This window comes from Sphaeramia orbicularis, chromosome 9 (assembly GCF_902148855.1).
Source record: "Sphaeramia orbicularis chromosome 9, fSphaOr1.1, whole genome shotgun sequence".
NCBI lineage: Eukaryota > Metazoa > Chordata > Actinopteri > Kurtiformes > Apogonidae > Sphaeramia > Sphaeramia orbicularis.
The window spans coordinates 20,508,004-20,530,059 of NC_043965.1; the positions used below are offsets into that span (position 1 = coordinate 20,508,004).

Consider the following 22,056-nt stretch of genomic DNA (forward strand, 5'->3'; position numbering starts at 1 on the left):
ATAAGAGCTAATCCAGACACCTGTCAACATCCACATTCTCCCTTTGAACATCATTCCTTACATTAGTACCATTACTTCATGGTACCTAACAAAGCAGGTCCACTCACTGTTCATGCAGAGGTGGACTTTGAAGACCCTGTAGACCACACTGGACCTGAGATTGTTGACTCACTGTCCTCACAGTAACTGTTACTGTCACTGTCTTGTAATTTGTGCTGAAATTACCAAAAATAGCCCCTTGTCTGATAAAGGGTTAAAAATCTCTTTTTAAAAATCATTTTTAAGTTTTTACCCTTGGCCCTCACCACAGGGTATCGTCATCAGATCGTCATCCAACTGTCCGTCCGAATGTGCAAAAAAGAAAAAAGAGCTCTAGCATGGACTGAAGGCTAAGGGTTTTCAAGTGCAGGCACATTATATTTAACAAATGTCCTCAGGTAGGGCAGGTATAGACCACACTGAGGGGTGTAGCCTGGTGCCTCACCTTATTGCAGTGACCCAAGTTGGATCCCTGGCCCTGGTCCTTTGGTGGATGTCATCCCCTCTTGTTGTCACCTCCCTTATCACTTTCTCACTGTCACTAATAAAGGAAACATATATTTTAAAAGGATATATGCCACACTGTTGTTAAAATGTGCACCCCTTTTGCATAAATATTGTGAAGAATAATGGCAGTGTGTCTCCGCAGACCCACCCACCAAACCCCTGTGTTATCCAGAGCAGGCGCACTGCACCAAATCCAGAAACAAAGGGAAAATAATCATTTAAAACGGTGTCAGGTCTCAAAAGAATATTTAGAATTCATGCTATGCTGGGGTGTTTGGGTGCATCAGGAAAAACTTCCAAAGTCTTTGTGAAATTCTCCTGAACTACTGACTGAAAGCGTAACATTTTGTGTTTGTGGCAGGACAGTACACTTTGGGGCCACTGTTCAAGTGTGGGCAGGACACTGTCCACAGAACATGCTGAGAGGAAAGCAAAGTTCCTGCAATGTTCAGCAGCGTCCGAACGTCCTTTTTTCTGATCTTAACAATGACAATGGAAATGGTATTTCAAAACTGACTCCACCATTAGAGCTAAAACATGGGAATGAATGTTGAACTCCCAAGGATTTCATTATCGAACCATGGCTTGAGTGGTTATTTCGGATTGTAACTTTGCCAGTTTGATCGGTCCTTCAATCAAGCTTTTTGCCATATATTTTCTCTTGCCTTATGTTATTTCATCGGTTTATTGACAGCTTCCTCCCTATGCTCATACTTCCAGGGTGACACATCACCCCGGTAGTGAAGATAAACTGCAGTTTAGTATTCTGTGTGGTCATCTTGGCAAACGCCTATTATTTGACAGTCTTATGGATGCATTTAGGGATGGCTGTGAATTGATCCAATTGATCCTGTAAATCTAGTGGCTTAATATGATCAGCCCTCCCTTTTGTCACTCATGATCAACCATGGATGCAGCATTAGAGTCAATCTTGTAAATGGGGAAATAAAATCGATTGGTGGAGTCCAGGGCGGTTATCTAGATTACCACTGAAATAGGCCTATCCTGAATGCAGACCTGAAAGGGTTCCAATGGGTTAAATGACACTTGAATGTCTAAAAAATCAGGAAGCTTGTTTTAAAAGGACATTAGTCAGTCTCAATTGTGATATCATTGAGACCTAGTTTTGGGATGACTCATATTTTGAGGAGCAGCTAGTGAAATATATCTATTACTCATCGTTGCTGTCATTATTAATGAATCACTCCCATAGGGCATCCAATCATCCAGTCAAATGCACAATCTCAGACAGGTTCTGAGGTTAACTGGGCATTAGATGTCAACCCTAATAATACTAATTTACTAACACAACAAACCATCTTTTCCACCATCCCACAAAGTACAAAAGGTAATATTTTCCTGAGACCCAACAATGCATTTTTGTCCTCTGGAGGGGAAAAAAGTTTTACAGTTTTACTTAAAAAATGCTGTCCATTGCAAAAGGAATTCCATTAAAAAATGTATAAATAAATAAATAGAAAAAAATGTATTTGAAAAAACTGTTGCATTATGCAGTTTCCAATCAAGACAATTATTTAACCCTTTCATGCATAAATCAAGATTTTTATTTTTTTTTTTGTGAGTGTTTTTATTCCTCTTAAAGCATAAAAAAAAAACACTGCGATTGAATTTTTTTATGAACCTATTTTTCAAGGAATTGCAAAAATATCCACTCAGCTGGACACCATTTGTTTAATTTTTGAAGCAAATAAACATGTATTTACTGATATACTGTGTGAAAACTATGAATAAAATATTTTAAAATGCTGCTTATCTGATATTTGGTCACATTTTAATATACTCTAATATAAGTTATTACTCACTTTATGGAGATAATATGCACCAAAAATTTTTTTTGTTGTTAAAAAAAAACTATTAATTACAGTCTCATAACAATAACAAGGAACTAATTTACACTCAAACATGTTCCTGCAGATCAAGTTTATCAAAAACAGCAAAGTTACAGTAATGGTATGAATTGCAGTGTATTATGGGATGATGCATTTAAGCGTCCACTGTGTTGGCTGATATGGAACTAAAACAATAAAATCCATGAATATACAAGAGAACAGCTGTAGAATAAATATCCACTGTAGTGACCACTATGCATGAAAGGGTTAATGTAAAAAAGCTAAAACCTTCCCTTTCCTGGGTCTCAGGAGGATATGATGACATCTAACCACACAAATCCTCTAACTGACTGAATTTGAGCTTCTACATTATTATGTTCATTAATAATTGGTTTTAAGGACTATTTTAAAGTACTTAACATTCACACAAGACTTATTTCTCAAAGCATTTTCTTTGTAATTTGGAAAATAATTGTCTGCACCCATGTAATAATCCTCCAAATTAAGTGGGCGTTTTTCTGGAACACTTCATGAGCTCACATATGATCAGAAAGGGTATGCGTCCTTGGTTTTAGTAATGGTACCCCAAATGAATCATTGACAATAATCAATCAGGTTATTGATATTAATACTAGTGTAATATTGGAACATTTACCGTGATGTATTGCGCACTATTGGATAGTGGATAGTGGATAGTCATACCACCGAATGATGCCATATTTGGATCAGTCCATGCGCATTTTCATAATCATGCTCCCCGCCGATGTGTTCCGCTCAGGGGGGTGTGGACTCTCGCGGTCGCGCTGGTGTGTGTGTGCGTGTGTGCGCGAGAGCAAGGCAGAGAGAGTGGGTATGGGTGATTAATTGTGTGTGTGTTTGAGAGAGAGAGAGAGGAGAGGAGAGGGTGAGATTGTGGAAAGAGAGAGAGAGAGGAAGAGCGCACACTCCAGGTTGGCGCAGGCACCGTCCGGGAGAACGGAGCGTTGTGCACGGCGGCAGCATGGCTTCGTCTCACGGGAGAAGCGACTTGCGGTTCGCAGACTGGATGGCAAGTTTACCGCAGAGCATGCACACTATCCCGCTCACCAACCTGGCTATTCCTGGTACGTGTTTGCATTATTCCAGCGTAAAAAAGGAGGAGGATACACACCTCTATAATCCGGATTGCATGTGCATGTATCCAAATTATGATGCGTAAAACAATCAGAATGCTTTTTTTTTGTCTTGCCTATTGTGTTTTGCAAACTTTGTTACACTTTACATCCGTTGCAACTCTTCGGTTATAAAACACAGCTATGGTGTCATTGATCCTCGTAAGAACAAAGGGTACGACCTGTTGCGCAATGTGCCATGTATGATTTTCAACTGTCCAGCTTCTTCATGTCATGCGTAATGATAAATAAAAGAGATGCTACATGTGTTTTTTCCTTCAAAATATTGCAAATGGTGATAAGTCTAAAGCTGGGAATGACTGTCAAGAGGTCCTGAATAGACTGTACCATACTGCTCCAGACTTTTGGCGCTTGTATTTGGGGTGGTGGCCACAAAGGAGAAGGGATTGCGAATGGGATGGGTTGAATCTTTGCACCCAGATGATAGCAGCGTTTCCCGTAAAAAAAATGGGCTGTTGGATCATTTTAACCAATCAGTGAGCAGGTCTGCTTAAACTCCACTGAAATGGGAAATGCAGGTTGTAAAGCCTGCCACTGATCTGACTGATGGAATGGCTTATTAACAGCCAGTTAATACCATATCTGCTGCTTAGTGATTATCACACCTCCACACAAGGCACTTTTCATTCTTCATTTTCCTTTATTTCCAGTCATTTGTACTAGTCCCCCTCTGTTGTCCTCTGTCTCTATCTATTGTCTTCACTTTGTCTACACCCATCTTGTTGAGCTGTGGATACAAAGTGTGCTTAAAGCCTTTCAGATTTCAGGTTTTGTGTGTGGCATCCAGTAAGGCGTGGCATGGTACCATTGCTGACCTTTGTGAATGCCAAGACTGCCAAAGACACATGCAGGTCAAGATCCATCCAAAAGCAGTCTGTGCATGAAAGACAAAGACTGCGTGGCATGTATTACATCATGCTTGTAATTTCGCTGAATCACATTAAATGTGTGTAACAGCACAGTTGATGCAAACCAAGGCAGAACTGAAACATGCACTGTCCCATTTAATTAGATATCATCGCTGCTTATTGGCCCTGTAGCATGCGGCTTAGTTGTTCCCATTTTCTCCCCCATTTAGAAAAAGATTCTAAAACACTTCTTTGTGTTTTTGTGTATAAACTGGATTTAATGTGTGCCAAGATAAACTCCCTAATTCACAGGATTTGATAAGATGTTATTTAAAAACATTCATATGGTCTCATTTTGGAAATATGCCTGATTTCTGATTTTTCTCCAGTCTGTCTCTCATCCTTTGCCTCATTTTAGAAGACAGCATTACAAGCCTTTTGTTAAAGGAGTAAAACTGGGACATGCAAAAAACAAACCAAATAGTTGTTTCATTTTCAACATAAGTTTCAGTCCTTTTTGTTGCTAGATGAATAGTATGCCTGATGTCAGATTTTTGCTGAATATCATCCGGTATAACTACGATTCAATGGTTGTGTTATTTTTAGAGAAAAGAACTGTAAAAGGGATTTGATAATTTGGAATTCTCTGCAGTTTGTGGTACTTGTTACCTCCGCCAAGGAGGTTATGTTTTTGCCAGGGTTTGTTTGTTTGTTTGTCTGTTTGTTTGTTTGTTTGTTTGTCTGTCCGTTAGTGTGCAACATAACTCAAAAAGTTATGGACAGATTTGGATGAAATTTTCAGGGTTTGTTGGAAATGGGATAAGGAAGAAATGATTAAATTTTGGTGGTGATCGGGGGTGGGGGGGCCCACGGGGGGGGCCACTGATCAGCCTTGGCGGAGGTCTGCGCTCTCTGAGTGCTTCTAGTTTTATGCTGTTACCAATAGGCTAAAGAGTGCCCACTGTGAATCAGAATCAGAATTTATTTATTTGTCATTGCGCAGCAGTACAATGAGATTAAAAGCTAACCTTAAAGTGCAATCACATAGAATGATAGAAGCAGCCATGGACAATTAAGATGTGACCACATAAAACAGTGTTTTTCAATCTTGGGGCTGGGACCCTACGTGGGGTCACCTGAAATTTCTAGTTATTGATAAAAATAAAAAATAAAAATTACTAATAAAAATATATATAGTGAGTTGACAGAGACAATCCCAATACATAAAAGACATGACAAACTGAAGCTGAAACTGAAGCACTGGGGTACTGTTTATCTTTCAAATGTTCATTGTGGTCAGTTTCAGATGCTGCAGTTCTTTTATAATTCATAGTTTGAGTTATTGTTTGTTCAGTATTAATTGTAAATCCAAGCTGGACTGACTGCACATATCCTGACCAAGGAAAATAAAATTCTCACTTTGTGCAGTAATCTCCACCTGGCTTTTCTGCCTCCGTCCATAATAATATACATTATACAGCCTAAATGTCGTCTAAAATTAACGTTTATTTGCAACATAGTATAGCAAAGTGTTGCATGATCAAAAATAAATAAATTTTAGCCAAAAAATGTCTCTGTTTTGAATGTCTGGGGGTCGCTAGAAATTTGTGACGTTAAAATGGGGTCACGGGCCAAAAAAGGTTGGGAACCATTGATATAAAACAATTACAGTAACAACAGACAATACAGTAACAATAAACAGTTTGACTAAAGTGACAGTGCAAGTGCGTGATGATGCATAAATAGTAATAAATAGAAGTCTGTATGTAATGAGTAAAATCAATTCATATCTGCATTCAGTGTTGTGTTGGCTTTGGGGTCGAGGCTGTGCATTTGTTGTCGGCATTACACAGCTCTACTCATTAGTATACATAATCATTCTGTATGATTGGCAGTGAGCTTTTCTTTTAACGTCTGATAGCAGCGGTATAGAAGACTTAATTAGCTTCTGATGTTTAATGTCATCTGTTTTCTATGTTTCAAGCTGGTGTATCAGCTAAATTTTACTGTATATGTCTCTACACAATACACACGGTAGATTTTTAACGTTACACTGATGTCAGTAACAACATCTGCTGTGTGACACGTAGCATTTAAGTATCCAGCTTCCATATGCGGTGACGCTGTTACCTTTGACATACATTTACTTTGCCAGATTTTAAATGTCATATAGAAATCATCACGGACTTTCAGTGCTGCAGTGCTGTTATTTCGTTAGTCATTTTGTTATTCATCTTGCTTTGGTAACCAAGGTAATTAAAAGAAATGTTTGAAACCACAGCCTCAAAAAGGTTAGAGGGTTAATAGACCAAAAGCTCCCATCTAATTACATAATGGTGACTGAGGCAAGAGCTTTGTGGTGGCAATAATGAAATGAAAAGGTTCCTATATGTATATACAGTACCTGCACAGTATATAAAATGCCATTTACTGCACAACAGAATTGACTATCAACCTCTCGTACAGGGAATTCAATGAAATGTCAAGGGTCTAATCACAATGTACAGTTTTTTTTTAATGAATAGATAAAAAATAGCATAAAGCAAAACATAATAAAGCCATGTAAATTCCACTAACGGGATTAAACAACCGGTGATAAATCACTTAAGGCATCGATTTAAAGGCATTAAGAGAGTTAAAGTTTGATCAGAATCCTCTTGAACTTTCGATTTTTTTTTTGCCAGAGATTAGAAATGAGAGATTTATTTGATTAAAAAGGTCCAAGTGTGAAATATAGTGGAAAAAATGGTTTCAAAGCATGCAGCGTGAGGCAGGTACATTGAAATTGTCTTCACATTTTGGGTCGACTATCCCTCATAGAGAAACAGTAATCAAAATGCAATGAAGTAAACACATGTAAACAGTCTCTGGATCCCTGAAAGATTAACTGTTTTTATTTTCTAATTAGTGTTGAGGTGAAAAAAGTTACCATTTGGGCCAAAGTTGTTAGTTACACCATTAAAATTAGATTTCTAAATGTGTGATTACTTCCTCTACTTATCTTTAAAACAGAAGAAAATACAAATGGAGATCTGTCCAAGCCAGCTGATGTTTTCATTCTTCAAACCAACCGGCCAACTTTTAAGGGTTGTTATATTTTCTTCAAAACAAACTCCAGTCGAAGCATTTAATGGAAAAGCATAAAAACTGTGCCTCTCTCTTAGGAGGAGGTGCACTTATTGGCTGTTTGAGATTGTCCAAGAGAAAAGATTTAGTTTGTCAAAAGAAGTAAACATGTCCAACCAAATGAAAATGTCATTATAAAGATGACATTAAATTGCTTGTCAGCCTGTGGAGAGCTGACATATTGCAATGCTGAGACCTAACCACAATTTGTCAAGTAAACTTAGCTGAGCTGAGAAAATAGACGTTTTTTTTTATGTCAAAATTAACCCATAAAGACCCGGTGCTACTTTTGTGTCAGTTCCCAAATTAATCTTTCTCTCTATTTAACCTTTCTGAAGCGATTTATCACCATTTATTGTAATATTATCTTCTGTATTTTGCATTTTTTCAGTGAAAATCAGGTATTTTCCTTTTATTTAATTTACTCATCATGTAGATGTTCATTAAATCTCAGACTGAAGTTGAGGGTTATTAAATGAAAAACAGAGAAAACTGAAGAAAAAATGACGTCATTAACTGGACGTAAAAGCAAGTGTCTCCATCGACTGTAATTTATTAAACAAAGTGGGTTTTGGTGAATCAGCGTTGTAGAAGATGACAGTAGCTGCTTTTCCATTGACCCTCAAATTGCACAAATATAACTTGCGCATAAAAATGTACCTAATGTAAAAACAACAATTTCACCAAAAGTCTCATTTTTTTAATTAAAAGTTTTTGCGCTGGCAAGAGGTGGTTTTTCGGGCGTAATGCAAATGGTATATCACACAAAACTGCAGTGGAAAGACCTTTTTTCGCAACTAAAGTCAGGTGAATTAAAAAAACGGATGTTGACGGACGTTACAACCAAGGTTATAATAGTTTGGGATTTTCCATTATAGTTTAGTTTTATTTAGTTTCGACTTTTTTTTTCTCTAATTCAGTTTGTTTTAATTAGTTTTAAGAGCAGGTTTGCTAGTTTTTATTAGTTTTCGTTATTTTCAAAATGCCTAGTTTTAGTTTAGTTATAGTTTTTTTTATATCTTTTATCTTCTTCGCAGTCGTAGTCAAATAAATCCCAGACAGGACTCTGCTGTTTTCTCCCAACTTTAGTCTCCATGTTTCCAGGTAGAGTGGGGACAAAAAGCTGACTCTAAATGACAAGTGACGAACCGTTAAATATCATATTGTGCCAGCAGCTAAAATTGCTTGAGGGAAATAAATCGATTTCATATCAGTCCGACATTGACAAAGATGAAAACGAAGGGAATTTTATCCATAATTTTTATACGTTTTAGTTAGTTTTGTAAGCACACAATACAGTTTCAGTTAGTTATCGTTTTTTTCTTTTAATTATAGTTTTTATTTATTTCAGTTAACGAAAATGTTTTTACAATTCTAGTTTTCGTCATTTTGTTAGTTTTCGTTAACAATAATAACCTTGGTTACAACAAGCAAAGAAGAGGAACAAACATGTCGCGGTATGTGTGGACACACCAGGAAATGAATCATATTTTGATTTAGTACGAGATAGAGGGGTAATATATAATAATAATGAATATATCTGTAAATCAACATCATATTTACGTTCGTCGCCATGTTTTATGGAATGACTTCTCGTGTCATCTCGCGATAATAAATAAACAAATTATCGGATTTGTGATTGAATGGAAAAACTGACATTACGCACTTCTATACTTCTCTTTTTTCTTTTGTTCAGATAAGGTATAGCTTTTTTAGATGTTACTGTCAAGCAGGTAACATCTAAAACAGCTATACCTTGTCTGAACAAAAGAAAAAAGAGAAGCATAATTACATAAACAGAAGACAAAATGAACGTCTTTAGCATTACGCACTTCTGTTTTTTTCGACATTTACTAAATATCGGTAAAGTTTTGCGCAGATGTCCAATGGAAAAGCGACTAGTGTTTCTACATTCACTACGGAGCCTCTGAACGCCCAAATGATCATATCTGATCACCATGAAAAGATGATAAACTGCATTTTACACCAGTTATTGATAGGACTAATAGATAAACATTTTAGATCAGTAGATGATTTTGGTCTCTGGAGGTTGTTTGGGTCTTTATGGCTTAAAGTAAAGTTAGAAATCGAACAGATTCAAGGCTCACAGTTATCACAACGAAGTTTTTCTTCTTGTAGTCGGAGTACTAAAGAGTTGCTTATTATGTTGTGACTCGTGTGGCGCAAAACAGCAAGAAGTAAATTCGAATCATTGTGAGCATCCTTTCCTGATCTCCATCCTGCCACTTAGTTTCCCTTGTTTATTAGTTGGGAACATGGATTCTTTCAGACACGACTCAGCTCTCCATGTCAACCACCTGAGTCACTGTGGCCTCGCACTGTGTCAACCCATCATGTGAATCCAATGTCCTGCACCAGTTCTGCACTAATTGGAATAAGTGTAAGGAGAGGAGCAGGACAGGAAGCGGGAGTGGCGGGAGATTAAAGATGAGGACTATTAAATGAAGGGAAGGAGGTAAAGAGGGATGGAGTGGTGAGCATTTTCCCCTCCGAGCTGGTGGTTTGTTTTTCTGTAGCTATTGTTAGATCTTCTGGTTGAATGCTGCAGGCTGCCTGGCTCTGTGGATGTCTGACCGAGCTGGTCAGCAAAGGCGTTTTGACAGAGATATTGTAAATCTGTTTCTCCGCGGTTGTGTCACCGTGAAAAAGCTTTACTGGGGGCAGAGAATGACCGTCAAAACACCACTGGTATTGTAATTAAATTGGGTTTTCGGTGTAATTAGATTAAGGTTTGGATCATGATTCCATGTTTGTCATAAAGATGTATTCATCTCAGTACATGTATCTATGAAAAACTATCATTATGCAAATATCATATTATTATTACTATGACAGTTAAAGTTGCAAAATGTAATTATTTGCATGTTGTGGTCAGAACAGCAGTGGTTTAGTTGCTGATTTAAATATTGACCCATAAAGACCTAGAACTATTCATCTAAATGAATTTCTCTCTACATTTAACCATTACCAAGTGATTTATCAGAATTTATTATAATATTGCAGTCTGCTTTTCCCACCTTTTCAGTGAAAAACCTTGCATTTTTCAATACTTAATGCACTAAATATGTAGGTGTTAATAAAAGCTCAGTGTAAATTCAAGGGTTATTATATCAAAACAGAGAAACTGAAGAAAACGTGACTTTTTCAGCAAAATATATCATTAATTCTACATAAAAAATAAGTGTCTCCAACCACTTTCGTTTGTCAAACTACATGGGTTTTACTGCTGGATCAAAGTTGCAGAAGATGACGATGTTTTTCCATGCTCGCTAAAAGCTGACAAACTGCATTTTACCTGAATTATTTACATGTAGGGATGTAACGATATGAAAATTTCATATCACGGTTATCATTATTATCGTGATATTGTTGAAACTGTGCTCAAAATGTTCAAAAAGTACTTATGCACACACTGAAATAATTTAACCAAGTTGTATTTTAAAATAAATAAATAAATAAATAAAAATAATTGGCACAATGTACCTTCTGTTGGTAGAAACATTCAAATATTAACCCTTGGTGGTCTGATCCTATTTTGGCCATTTTTCAGTCCTTTTGATTTTGCCTTTATATATTATATAAACAAATATTTACTGTACCCATGTTTGATCTTTTTTTTCAGCACAACTTCATCTATCTCATCTGCCTATTTTTTTTTTTTCACTTTAACCTACTATATTAACATAAAAGAACAGAAAACACAAAAATATATAAAATCCGATTTGAAAAATGTATATAATTTATTGCATAAATAACACACAGATGCTTAACAAAGCTTTTCAAAGACTTTAAAAGTGAATATTGGTTCCAAATATTAGGTTTATATAATCAAAATTGTAATATAATCAAACTATACTCAAATATTTGACATAAAAGCAGATCTTTACATAGGGTTTTTTTCCCCTAAAAGTGCGGTAATCAAACACGGTTATCATGATAATTAGAATTTAAACAGTAATACTAACCGTCTGCAATTTTACTGCGGTTTATCGTTATACCGGTAATTGTTACATCCCTATTTACATGTATTGATAGGATTGGTGGTTCAACAGTTATTAAACAGAATCAGAATTTCTTTATTGTCAGTACAGCAAAATTGAGGTAGAGCTCTCTAGTTTAGTGCAAAAATTTCAAGGCAACAACAAATAACAGTAAGAAGGCACACTTATTTACATTAGAAAAAATAAAAGTATGGCAACTAGGAATGTTTGTAAAAAGAAAAAAATAATAGAATTAAGTAGTGCAAATAGCATGAGAGTCGTGCAAATGACACTGGAAATAGTGCAAATGACATGAGAAAATAAATATTGTGGGATAAATAGTGTGAAAAGATAAAATAATATGAAAGACTGTAAACATTTGACAGATACTGCACATGTTATAGGACATGACAAGATTATTTCAGTGCACATCAGTGTTAACAACATGAACAATATTGAACAACATTGAACAACATCAGTGTCCTATTGATGTTGTGATGTAATCAAAATATTTTAGATCAGTAGATGCTTTAGGGTCTTTAAGGGTTAAATATTCTATTCTATTCTATTCTATTCTATTCTATTACACTTGGGTATAAAGATCCTCTTTCTACACATTATCAAATATTTGTCTTGACAGTTTTGATTCAACTTGTAGGCTGTAAGGATATATTTGAAACCTGAATAAGGAATGAGTTTTTTTTAATTCAGAGAAGGCGAGGTAATTGGATGTTATAAGTGCCTTTACTTTTGAGATAATACAATGCTCACATAAAGTGTGAGATTTGCATGAGAGAGCTCAAGGGAGCCATACTTAACTTCTCCAATTTGTGAGTGTAACCTTTCAAGGCTTTACTAGTGGTAAGAAATGAATAGCATACCTTAGGGCAGGGGGGTGGTGAAGGCAATTGTGTTAAGTTAAGATTGCCTTGCAGGCAATAAAAACAAATCCATTGCTAAAGAGACATCCTCAGTCTTGCCATCTCCCTCGGGGGTTGAGGAAAAAGCCGTCCCAGGACTTTTAGCTGTAAATCTGTCCATCAGCCTCTCGACTAGATTATTCTGCTGCCACTTAAGCCCTTTAACAAGGAGGATGAACAGTATCAGATGGATAAACACTGGTTGTGCAGTGAGATGTTTGGAGGACAGGAAATAGGGTTGCTGAAAGCCACTGAAAAACAGAATGTTAGAGTCAAAACAAACACTCAAGAGGAAAAAAAGACTGAAAATGAAAATAGAATAGGTAGACTGGCAGTTATTTTCTAAATGTCCTAACCACTAACCAGAAGTCACCAAGTCAAGAAAATAGTGCTTAGAGTTATTTGCAGTTTATGACATCACACAATAAATTTAACAGGTGTTTATTACATTTGGCGCAATTTTCACTTTTATAGATTGCTTAAGGAAACCCTTTATCAAAGTATCTTAACCAGCAAACCCACAGAAATTGATAGGTATAGCTTCTCCACAACCTGCTTTTTGCCTCACCCCTTCAGTTAATTGAATTTCTGGCAGGAGGACATTTTTCTTCATTCTAATAGTCAAATAATTCAACCTCATCAGAAATGTGTGTGATTCGTGTGTGCTGCCAAGTCGAACAAGATGGAAACATGTTGAATAGATAGAAAAAAAAATCCAATTGAGTTAAGAATAGACAGCTGCAGAAAATAGATGGACGGAGTAACCTACTATGAAATCATATAGGAAGATTCATGCATGTCAAAGGCAAGGGAGTGGAGAGGAGGAGGAGGAGGAGGAGAAGAGAGGAAGTGGAGTCTGGAGATCATATCTGTTTTGGTTTTATTTTGCTGCTCTCTTCTGCTTTCCTTTCCCTCTGAGAAAAGGACACCAGTGGCTCTCTCTGAATGTCCCGTTCTCATTCAGTAAGAACGGCTTGGTTAAAACAGATCGATTCTCAAAAGTAACAGTCATCAACCACCACGGTCATCAACATCATCATCATCATTACCTTCACCATTACCTTCACTATCATCATTGAATTGCTGTTATCCTTGCCCCCTCTCTGTCTTTTACCCTCTGGCTCATTCTTTCTTTCCTCTGTCTTCACATCTTCTAGTACACAGGTGTCAAACATGTGGCAGGATAAAAGTGCAAAAATTAACCTGAACAGTCAAGGTTGTCAAAATCATTTTGGTTCAGGTTCCACATACAGACTAATGTGATCTCAAGTAAAAATAACAACACAATAACCCATAAATAATGACAACTACAAATTTTCTTTGTGAAAAATTATGTAGAAAAAATTTAAGTAAAAAAAATAACATTACACTGTGAAAATATTTACATTTGCAAAACTATTCTTTCACAATAAATGCAAATAAATACATAAATAAAAAACAAAGATGAACAACCTGAAATGTTCAATTTTAACAATATTCAACCTGTTACTAAATGTTTTGTGCATTTATGGATCCACTGTGATCTGTAGTTGTGTTAAAAATAACAGATGTAATATTGTAGAAACTGTTCTTATTTTAGTTCCAAACTCCAAAATTTGAACAATATTCTGCCTGTTACCAAATGTTTATGTAACATTGTGTGTAAATGCACATGTATAAATAATAAGTCGAGGCATAATATTGTTCAAATTGCACTACTTTTTCAAATGAAATGTGTTTTTTCAGGTTATTCACATCTTTTTGTAAAGTATAAATATTTTCATAATTTAATTGGGGGTTTTTTTGTACTAAAACAAAAAGAAAAACTTGGATTTGTCATTATTTATAGGTTATTAAGTCATTATTTTATTGGTCTGGCCCACTTGAGATCAAATTGGGCTGAATATGGCCCCTGAACCAAAATGAGTTTGACACGCCTGTTCTAGTAGGACGGCGTATTCTTTACAATCATGTAAATGATGAGAGAGAAGAAGAGTTTCCAAAGTTCCGGAAAAGTCTGCTCTTCAGAAAGCTCCGTGCAGCTGATGCAACAGTCTCTTTGACATTAGACACAATGTCAGTGACTTATAAACGACAAAAACTGACAGTGATTTGTATTATTCCAGGATTCTGTTATTGTATTGTATTGCGAATTTCTCCATACACACACACACACACATACACACACACACACACACTGTGTTTTCACATCTGTCAAAGACAAATCCAGCAAAAAATAATACTGATCACAATTTAGACATTATTTACAATGAGCAGGAGGTTAAAAATTGATTTGTTTTGGTATTTATCATTGGGATCAGATGGAAATAAAGCGCATTCATTAACGTGTCTTTAAACAGTGGAAAATATGTAGTGATTTGTCTGTTAAGTAGATTTTGTTTATTTACCAGACATGCTTCATTTTCATCCAAGTTCAATTATCTGTCCTTGTTAACACTCTCAACACACCTTGTTCACAGTTCTGGAAATTAAAAGCATAAAGAAAAACCTTTGCTTCAAAAATAATGTCATCAGTGAACATGTTGTTTAGTTCCTGAGAACGCTTGCAAGACCAAAAGTGGAAATGTCTCAATTTTGATCTACTATTGTGCTTTAAAATCGAAAAGTGATTCATTTCATAGATTGGAATTTTCTCACATTTTTGCACATGTTGTCCTTGAGATGTTGCATAGCTGTGGCATCTCAAAGATTGTTTCACAACATCATTCAGACGGTGATTAATAACGTTCAGACGGCAGATAGAATAGCTTGATTGTATTGAACTGCAGTACCCTCCTGTCTAGAAAATTCTTCTGTTGTGTCTTCTGACAGATGCTGTGCACACTTTGCAAAATACGCAGGCCTTTAGGGTTGATATTGTTGCTATGTTCCTGTGAGAATGTTTCTCCCTGCAGTCTAAGCCTTTTTTCCATGAATATTTAAGGTGTTACACATAAAGATGCACAAACAAGCTTTATTACTAGAGTTTGCCTAAGGTATAAAGCTTTCATTATAACTTGAAAACATATGTCTGATCATGGGGGACTGTTGAGTTTATATGAGCTGTGCTTCTTCTCTTACTCACATATCATAATAATGAAAAGATTGCCCTCATGAACTTTTCAGGTATGACAGGTTTACAGCATTAACCCATAAAGAACCATTGCTACTTTTATGGCAGTTGCCAAATAAAGGCGTAAGAAATATCGGTTCTGCAACATATCGCGATATTTCATTTCACAATACTGTATCGATATTAAAAAGTACTGTATCGATATTTTTAGGTATTTATTCAAATGCAGATATTGTGGAGGTTCATTTGTTTTTCTTTTCTGTTTATATTTTATTTATTATTATTTAATCTTTTATTAAATAATGCTAGTTCCTTTGTTGGGATTGCACAAAAATAATGTTCTGATGTTAGTTATGAACTAATAGAATATGAACATTTGAACAGGATCTTTAACTGTAATGTCTGTAAAATATAATTTAAGTTTTAACACAGGAAAATTTTGGGATATAGCATTAGATCCTGTTCTGATCAAATAAAAAAGTGTTAAGTATTTGTGCATATCTCTGTTGTAATTCAATTCTTCAAGGAAATAATCATTTAAAAAAAAGAAACAAACAAAAAAATGCCTTTTTACCAGTATCATGATATATCATGATATATCGTATCATAATCCTAGTATTGTAATTTGTATTGTGTCACCAGATTCTTGCCAATACACACCCCTATTGCCAAATGAGTTTTTTCACCATTTAACCTTTCTTAAGTGATTTATCACCATTTATTACAATATTATCCTCTATATTTTGCATTTCCATTGTAAATCATGTATTTTTCTTTCTTTTATTTCCTATATTCTATTTAGATAGTCATAAAACTCAGAACAAATTCAATGTTATTATATCAAAACAGAGAAAACAGAAGAAAAAGTGACTTTTTCAGCCAAGATATCAATAACTGAACATAAATCAAGTGTTTCCATCCACTGTCACTGATCCAACTCCATGGGTTTTACTGGTGAATCAATGTTGTAGAAGATGACAGTGTCTCCATGGTAACTACGGAGTCTCTGAACGTCTAAATGGGTCATATCTGATGACCATGAAAAAATGACAAACACCAATTATGTACATGTATTGATAGGATTAGTGGATCAACAGGTATTAAATATTTTATATCAGTACATGGTATTGGTCACCAGTGGATGTTTGGGTCTTTATGGATTAAATAAAAATTTTTAATCCTTTAATAAATGACTCCTTTTTTCAAGCAACAAATCTTGGTAAATCTAAAAGGTAGTAAACAAAACCTGAATTTAGAAAATGTGATTTGTATTTTATGACATCATAGATTACATGATAGTTTGCTGCATTCCTTCAGCATATTGTAATTCAAGTGGTCTGACAGAAAATGATATTTCTTTCTCCTGACCTTCTGGCTGTAAACGTTGTTCAGCAGGTTGTGGCCTCTCATAATAATAATAATAATAATAAACTTTATTTGTATAGCACCTTTCATACAGAAATTGTAGCCCAAAGTGCTTCACATTGATTGAAAAAAATACAATATTAAAATACATTAAGATTTGACTAGAAATACAATAAAATAAAAATAAATATAAAAACAGCGCACATTAAAATATTTGATTATGCATAGAATTTTTGAAGTGCAAGAAATAAGATGAAATTTGAAATACAATAAAATAAAAAATAAAAACAGAAATACAATGAAATAAAATAAAAATAAAAAACCACACATTCCTGGTTCCTGAATTGTGACCCCATTTTTATCTCCTTTCAAAGGCTAATGAGAATAAAAATGTTTTTAATTTGGTTTTAAATATATTCAGTGAACTGGCTTCTCTAATGTCTTTTGGAATTGTATTCCATAACTTCCATAACTTCTGTATTCCATAACTCATAGATATTTTCAAAGAATCACGTATGTTCTTAACAGCTCTAATCACCCATCACTGTTCAGATTCTATCAGATACAACCCTACTGCTGTGTGTCTCCACACCACAGACTGATTAGAAGAGGTGCAGAGGTATAAATATAGGCAGGCATAGAAAGGGCAAGCCCTACTGGACAGTTAATGGGCCCCTGTGAAAGGTTTAGACATGAAACACACCTTTACTCAAGAACTAAACATGGTACCATTTGCTTGAAAAAGAACCATTTCTGCTACAATTAAAGCATAAACCATAAAAATAACAAATAAACTATGAAAACTAACTAATCACAAGGATGGATTGTAATGTTCTGTGGTCTTATATCATGAATACAGATAAGCTTTTGACAGAATAAAAAGTATGTTGAGATTCACCATCAAGTTTGTATTTGATCAGATACTGAGGTGACTTTACAGTTAGAGTTAGGGCTCATCTCAAAGGTTTGCACTGGAGCCTGTTATAACTACAGTAAACTACTGACCAGTCATTCACCAATCATAAGTGTTTGCTCCTGGAGGATTCTGTTGGGTTTCTGTAAATTGGCTTAAAAAAATTTGATATGATTTGATCTGTCTCTCCTTTATGTGAAGCACTTTGTGACATGTTGTTTTAAAAAGTGCTATATAAATAAAGCTTTACTTATTTACTTACTTACTTATTGAAGAGGTGGATGGGTGCCAATGACGTCATCCATTGGTGTTTGGACTCCAGTTTGGATAAACAGGCAGAACCACATGTGAGAGATTATAGGTGAGCTAAAGCTAAATGCTAACTTACTGACTGTGTAAATCAAATCCAACTTTATTTATATAGCGCCAAATCACAACAAAAGTTATCTTATGACACTTTACATATAGAGCTGGTCAAAACCAGACTCTCTGGTGTAAAACTGTAAACTTCATCCAGCATTTGTGCGACAAAGTCATTTTGCGATGTTGTCAGCGTAACTATAACTACAGATGAGCTGTCTGTCGGGAAGACATATGTTTAATTTAATGAACCAAAGCTCAGAGAGTTTTGTATAGCAGGTTAATGAGCTGTATAGTGAGCTGTAGACATGACAGACATCAAAGTTTTATTCATCCTGATAATCGAGCAATAATTTAGAAGGACCACCAGGATTCTTCTACAAACAAGTGGTGCCAGGCACAACAAGCCCCGCCCCTCACGCATATTGTTTATGTTATGCATTTGGCAGACGCTTTTTTCCAAAGCGACTTACAAGGGAAAACCAATCAAATCACTCAATCAATCACATTTTATTTATATAGCACCAGATCACAACAAAAAAGTTATCTCATGACACTTTATATATAGAGTTGGTCAAAACCAGACTCTAAGCCACAGGTGTCAAACTCCGGTCCTCGAGGGCCGGTATCCTGCATGTTTTAGATGTTTCCCTCTTCCAGCACACCTGAAGGTCGTTATCAGGCTTCTGCAGAGTTGGATGATAGGCTTATCATTTGAATCAGGTGTGTTGGAAGAGGGAAGCATCTAAAACATGCAGGATACCAGCCCTTGAGGATCTGAGTTTGACACCCCTGCTCTGAGTCAATTTCCAGAAACCCAACAGAATTTGTATTATTCAATATTGTAGCTTATTTTGGCATCGCTCCAGCTGATGTCATCATGTCTATGCGTGTGCTGATGTCAGCATACTAATTGCTTCTATTTGTGCCAAGTTTGAAGTAAATTGAGACAAAATTGATATTTTTATATAGACATTTTATAAAAATTCCGCCCATTATAAGTAAATGGGAGAAGATTTTACAAATTCATAAAAAAAATTTGAACTTTGACCTACTTTTCCCAAAATGTAACCACATCTACTCTGGGTCACTGGCAATCCATAAGCCCAGTTTGGTATGAATTCACCCAATAGTTTTGCTGCTACAGACATGTGAAATTCCGCCCTATTATAGGTAAATGGGGAAGGAAAAAAAAGATTTAAGAAATTGACAAAAAATTAAAAGTTTTACCTCCTTTCCCTAAAATATAATGACATCTATTCTGGGTCACTGGCAATCTATAAACCCAATTTGGTGTGAATTCAACCAATAGTTTTGCTGTTACAGACATGTGAAATTTTGCCCATTATAAATAAATGGTGAAATGTAATCAGATCTATTCTGGGTCACTTGCAATCTATAAACCCAATTTGGTATGAATTCAACCAATTGTTTTGCAGCTAGAGTGTTAACAAATAAACAAACAAACCAAACCAAAAACAATACCCTTGCTTCCCCTTTGGGGGGCAGGGAAATAAAACAAATGAAATCACAATGACCTTAGGAAAAAACATAATGCTAACTTAGAATATGTGAGAGAAATTCAGTGTTAGTCTTTGGAAACCAGGGCTTTCTGTAGCCAGTATTTAGTTGCTATTAATGACACTAACATTATTCTTCATGGGCTTCATTTTGGGTCTGAACCATCCGTAGGTCATCTATATTTATATTTCTGCCTAATCCAATAATTTGGACATAGAGGAGAGAGCTGCAGAAGTGTCAGAAATTCCTGCAGCCTTAATAGACCTAACGGTTGCTAGAGGACTTGATATTGAACAGAACGGTCAGCACAGGTCAGTTGTGTGTTTTCTTAATACCCACAAGTGCAGATGAAACATTCTCTGTGACCACGGCAGTCGCAGCTGTTGTGACAGGTTAAGGTCATACTCTGTTACGCAGTGACCCTGATGATGCGGTTCAGCCTGCGGTGATGCTGTTTTCTACCCTGCCCTAGGATTCAGCTGTCTGCCTTGCTTATGGTCATTCTCTGGGCTGACTGGCAAAGACCTGACCAGGGAATATGGATAGCTGAGAGTCAGTTTAGGCTCTGCGCAGTAGGAATACAAGAAAATGAGTAAATATTGATGAGAGGAAGGACACAAAGCCAGAATTATGGTTTGTCAAACTTGCAATTTCACAATCAATAAGGCAAATGTTGACGTACCCAAACAAATCTTCACTACAGATCAACTTCAAGACAGTCACTAATTATCACCTAGGAATGCGTCATTATATTGATAGACTTTAAATCACATGAGTTCAGTGCCATTTTTACTACTAATGACATGATTCTATACAGCTCTTTTCCTATTTAGACATATTAAAAATAGTTATGTTAACTTAAAAATACAAGTCATTTGTGTCTTTTAAAGTGTGCAAATGAAAATCAGATCGAAAACATGCCACACTCTCACTACTGTAGATAGTAGGTATTAGTCAACTCTCTATTTCCAGTTCATTGCCTGAGATTTTCTGCTGACACAGAGGGACAGAGCAGAGGGAAGGAACAGATATGTGTGTGATGCTGAAGGCAGTGAAAATGACTTCTTAAAGATTTAAAAGGATTTTTTTTCCAGAAAAGATGTGCCAACGGTGCAGTAGAATCCTAAGAACTTGAATCTAAGGGTTTTTATTAGAAATGCAGGAGAAAGAGCTATTAGTGTTGATAATTCAGCAAGTTAATATTGAATTCTGAATAGGGTATACTCAGGATTTTCATGCAAATCACAGAATTTGTAAGAAGTTCTTTTTTTTATTGCAGGTAAGAGTTAAAGGTAGGGTAGGAGATGTTTTCCTGAAACATTTTTTACTATATAGCTTAAAATCCCCTTCACACCCCAATTGCAACCGATTAATTAAACGCTCTAACAAAAAAAAATTAAATTTTTGTGACCTGTGGAGCGGACAGGACTGAAAAAACACCAGCGAATCATTTTAACCGGCCTATCGAAATGATTGAATGGTGATATGTCTGTCAAACTCAACTGCCATTTGTCCCTCCCCTCTCTGTGCGTACCCCTCTTCGTGCACCAATCGCGCGTTCTCAGAGGCTTGGAGCACTTGTACAGGAAACAAAGCCAGAGCCAGAGCTTGGCTATATTAGCTATATTAGGATGTAAAGTTCACCGGAAAACTGTTTTGCCACTGACATAAATCACTAGGAAATGTAACGTTGGCCAGCTAGGTGTGAATTGGGGCTGTTCCGCTGACAAACATAATAGTGAAATCCACAGATTGCAGCGTTCAAATCCAACTTTAGTGGACTGCTAACCTGACATCAGTCTTACTGCAATCAGCTGTTCTTACTAGCCCGAGATTACTTAGAACAGGAGTGTCAAACTCAGATCCTCAAGGGCCGGTATCCTGCATGTTTTAGATGTTTCCCTCTTCCAGCACACCTGACAGTCATTATCAGGCTTCTGCAGAGCTTGATGATAGGCTTATCATTTGAATCAGGTGTGTTGGAAGAGGGAAACATCTAAAACATGCAGGATACCGGCCCTCGAGGATCTGAGTTTGACACCCCTGACTTAGAACATGTATTTCTAATCTAATATACTGATAAACGGATGAATTCTGAGGTACACATAGATCCGCAGACCTGCTGGTGGTGGTGGTGTGTGTGTGTGTGTGTGTGTGTGTGTGTGTGTGTGTGTGGGGGTGATGCTGTGCAGTGCTCGTTAACCCTCGGGAACAAAAAAATGTGCGTTCCGGTGCTCTGGAGGCGTGGCTTCGTGGGGAAGTCTGAAGAAAGGGGTTTGGACTTTTGAATATGTGTATTTTCAAAATGTAGCTTGCTCGATCCTTTTTTCCAGGATCTCCTACCCTACCTTTAAGCAAACATATCATAGAGGTCTACGAGGG

The 22,056-nt window shown here is 36.1% G+C and overlaps 1 protein-coding gene across 1 annotated transcript in view; it reads left to right on the plus strand.

Moving 5' to 3' along the window:
- Positions 1-3,289: 3,289 nt before the first annotated feature.
- plcxd3 (phosphatidylinositol-specific phospholipase C, X domain containing 3) overlaps positions 3,290-22,056 on the plus strand; it is a 30,776-nt gene continuing 12,009 nt past the window's right edge. Inside the window, exon 1 of the mRNA XM_030143644.1 lies at positions 3,290-3,499. Within this exon, the coding sequence (XP_029999504.1) occupies positions 3,397-3,499 (103 nt within the window). The 5' untranslated portion in view covers positions 3,290-3,396. The remainder of the gene's footprint in view (positions 3,500-22,056) is intronic.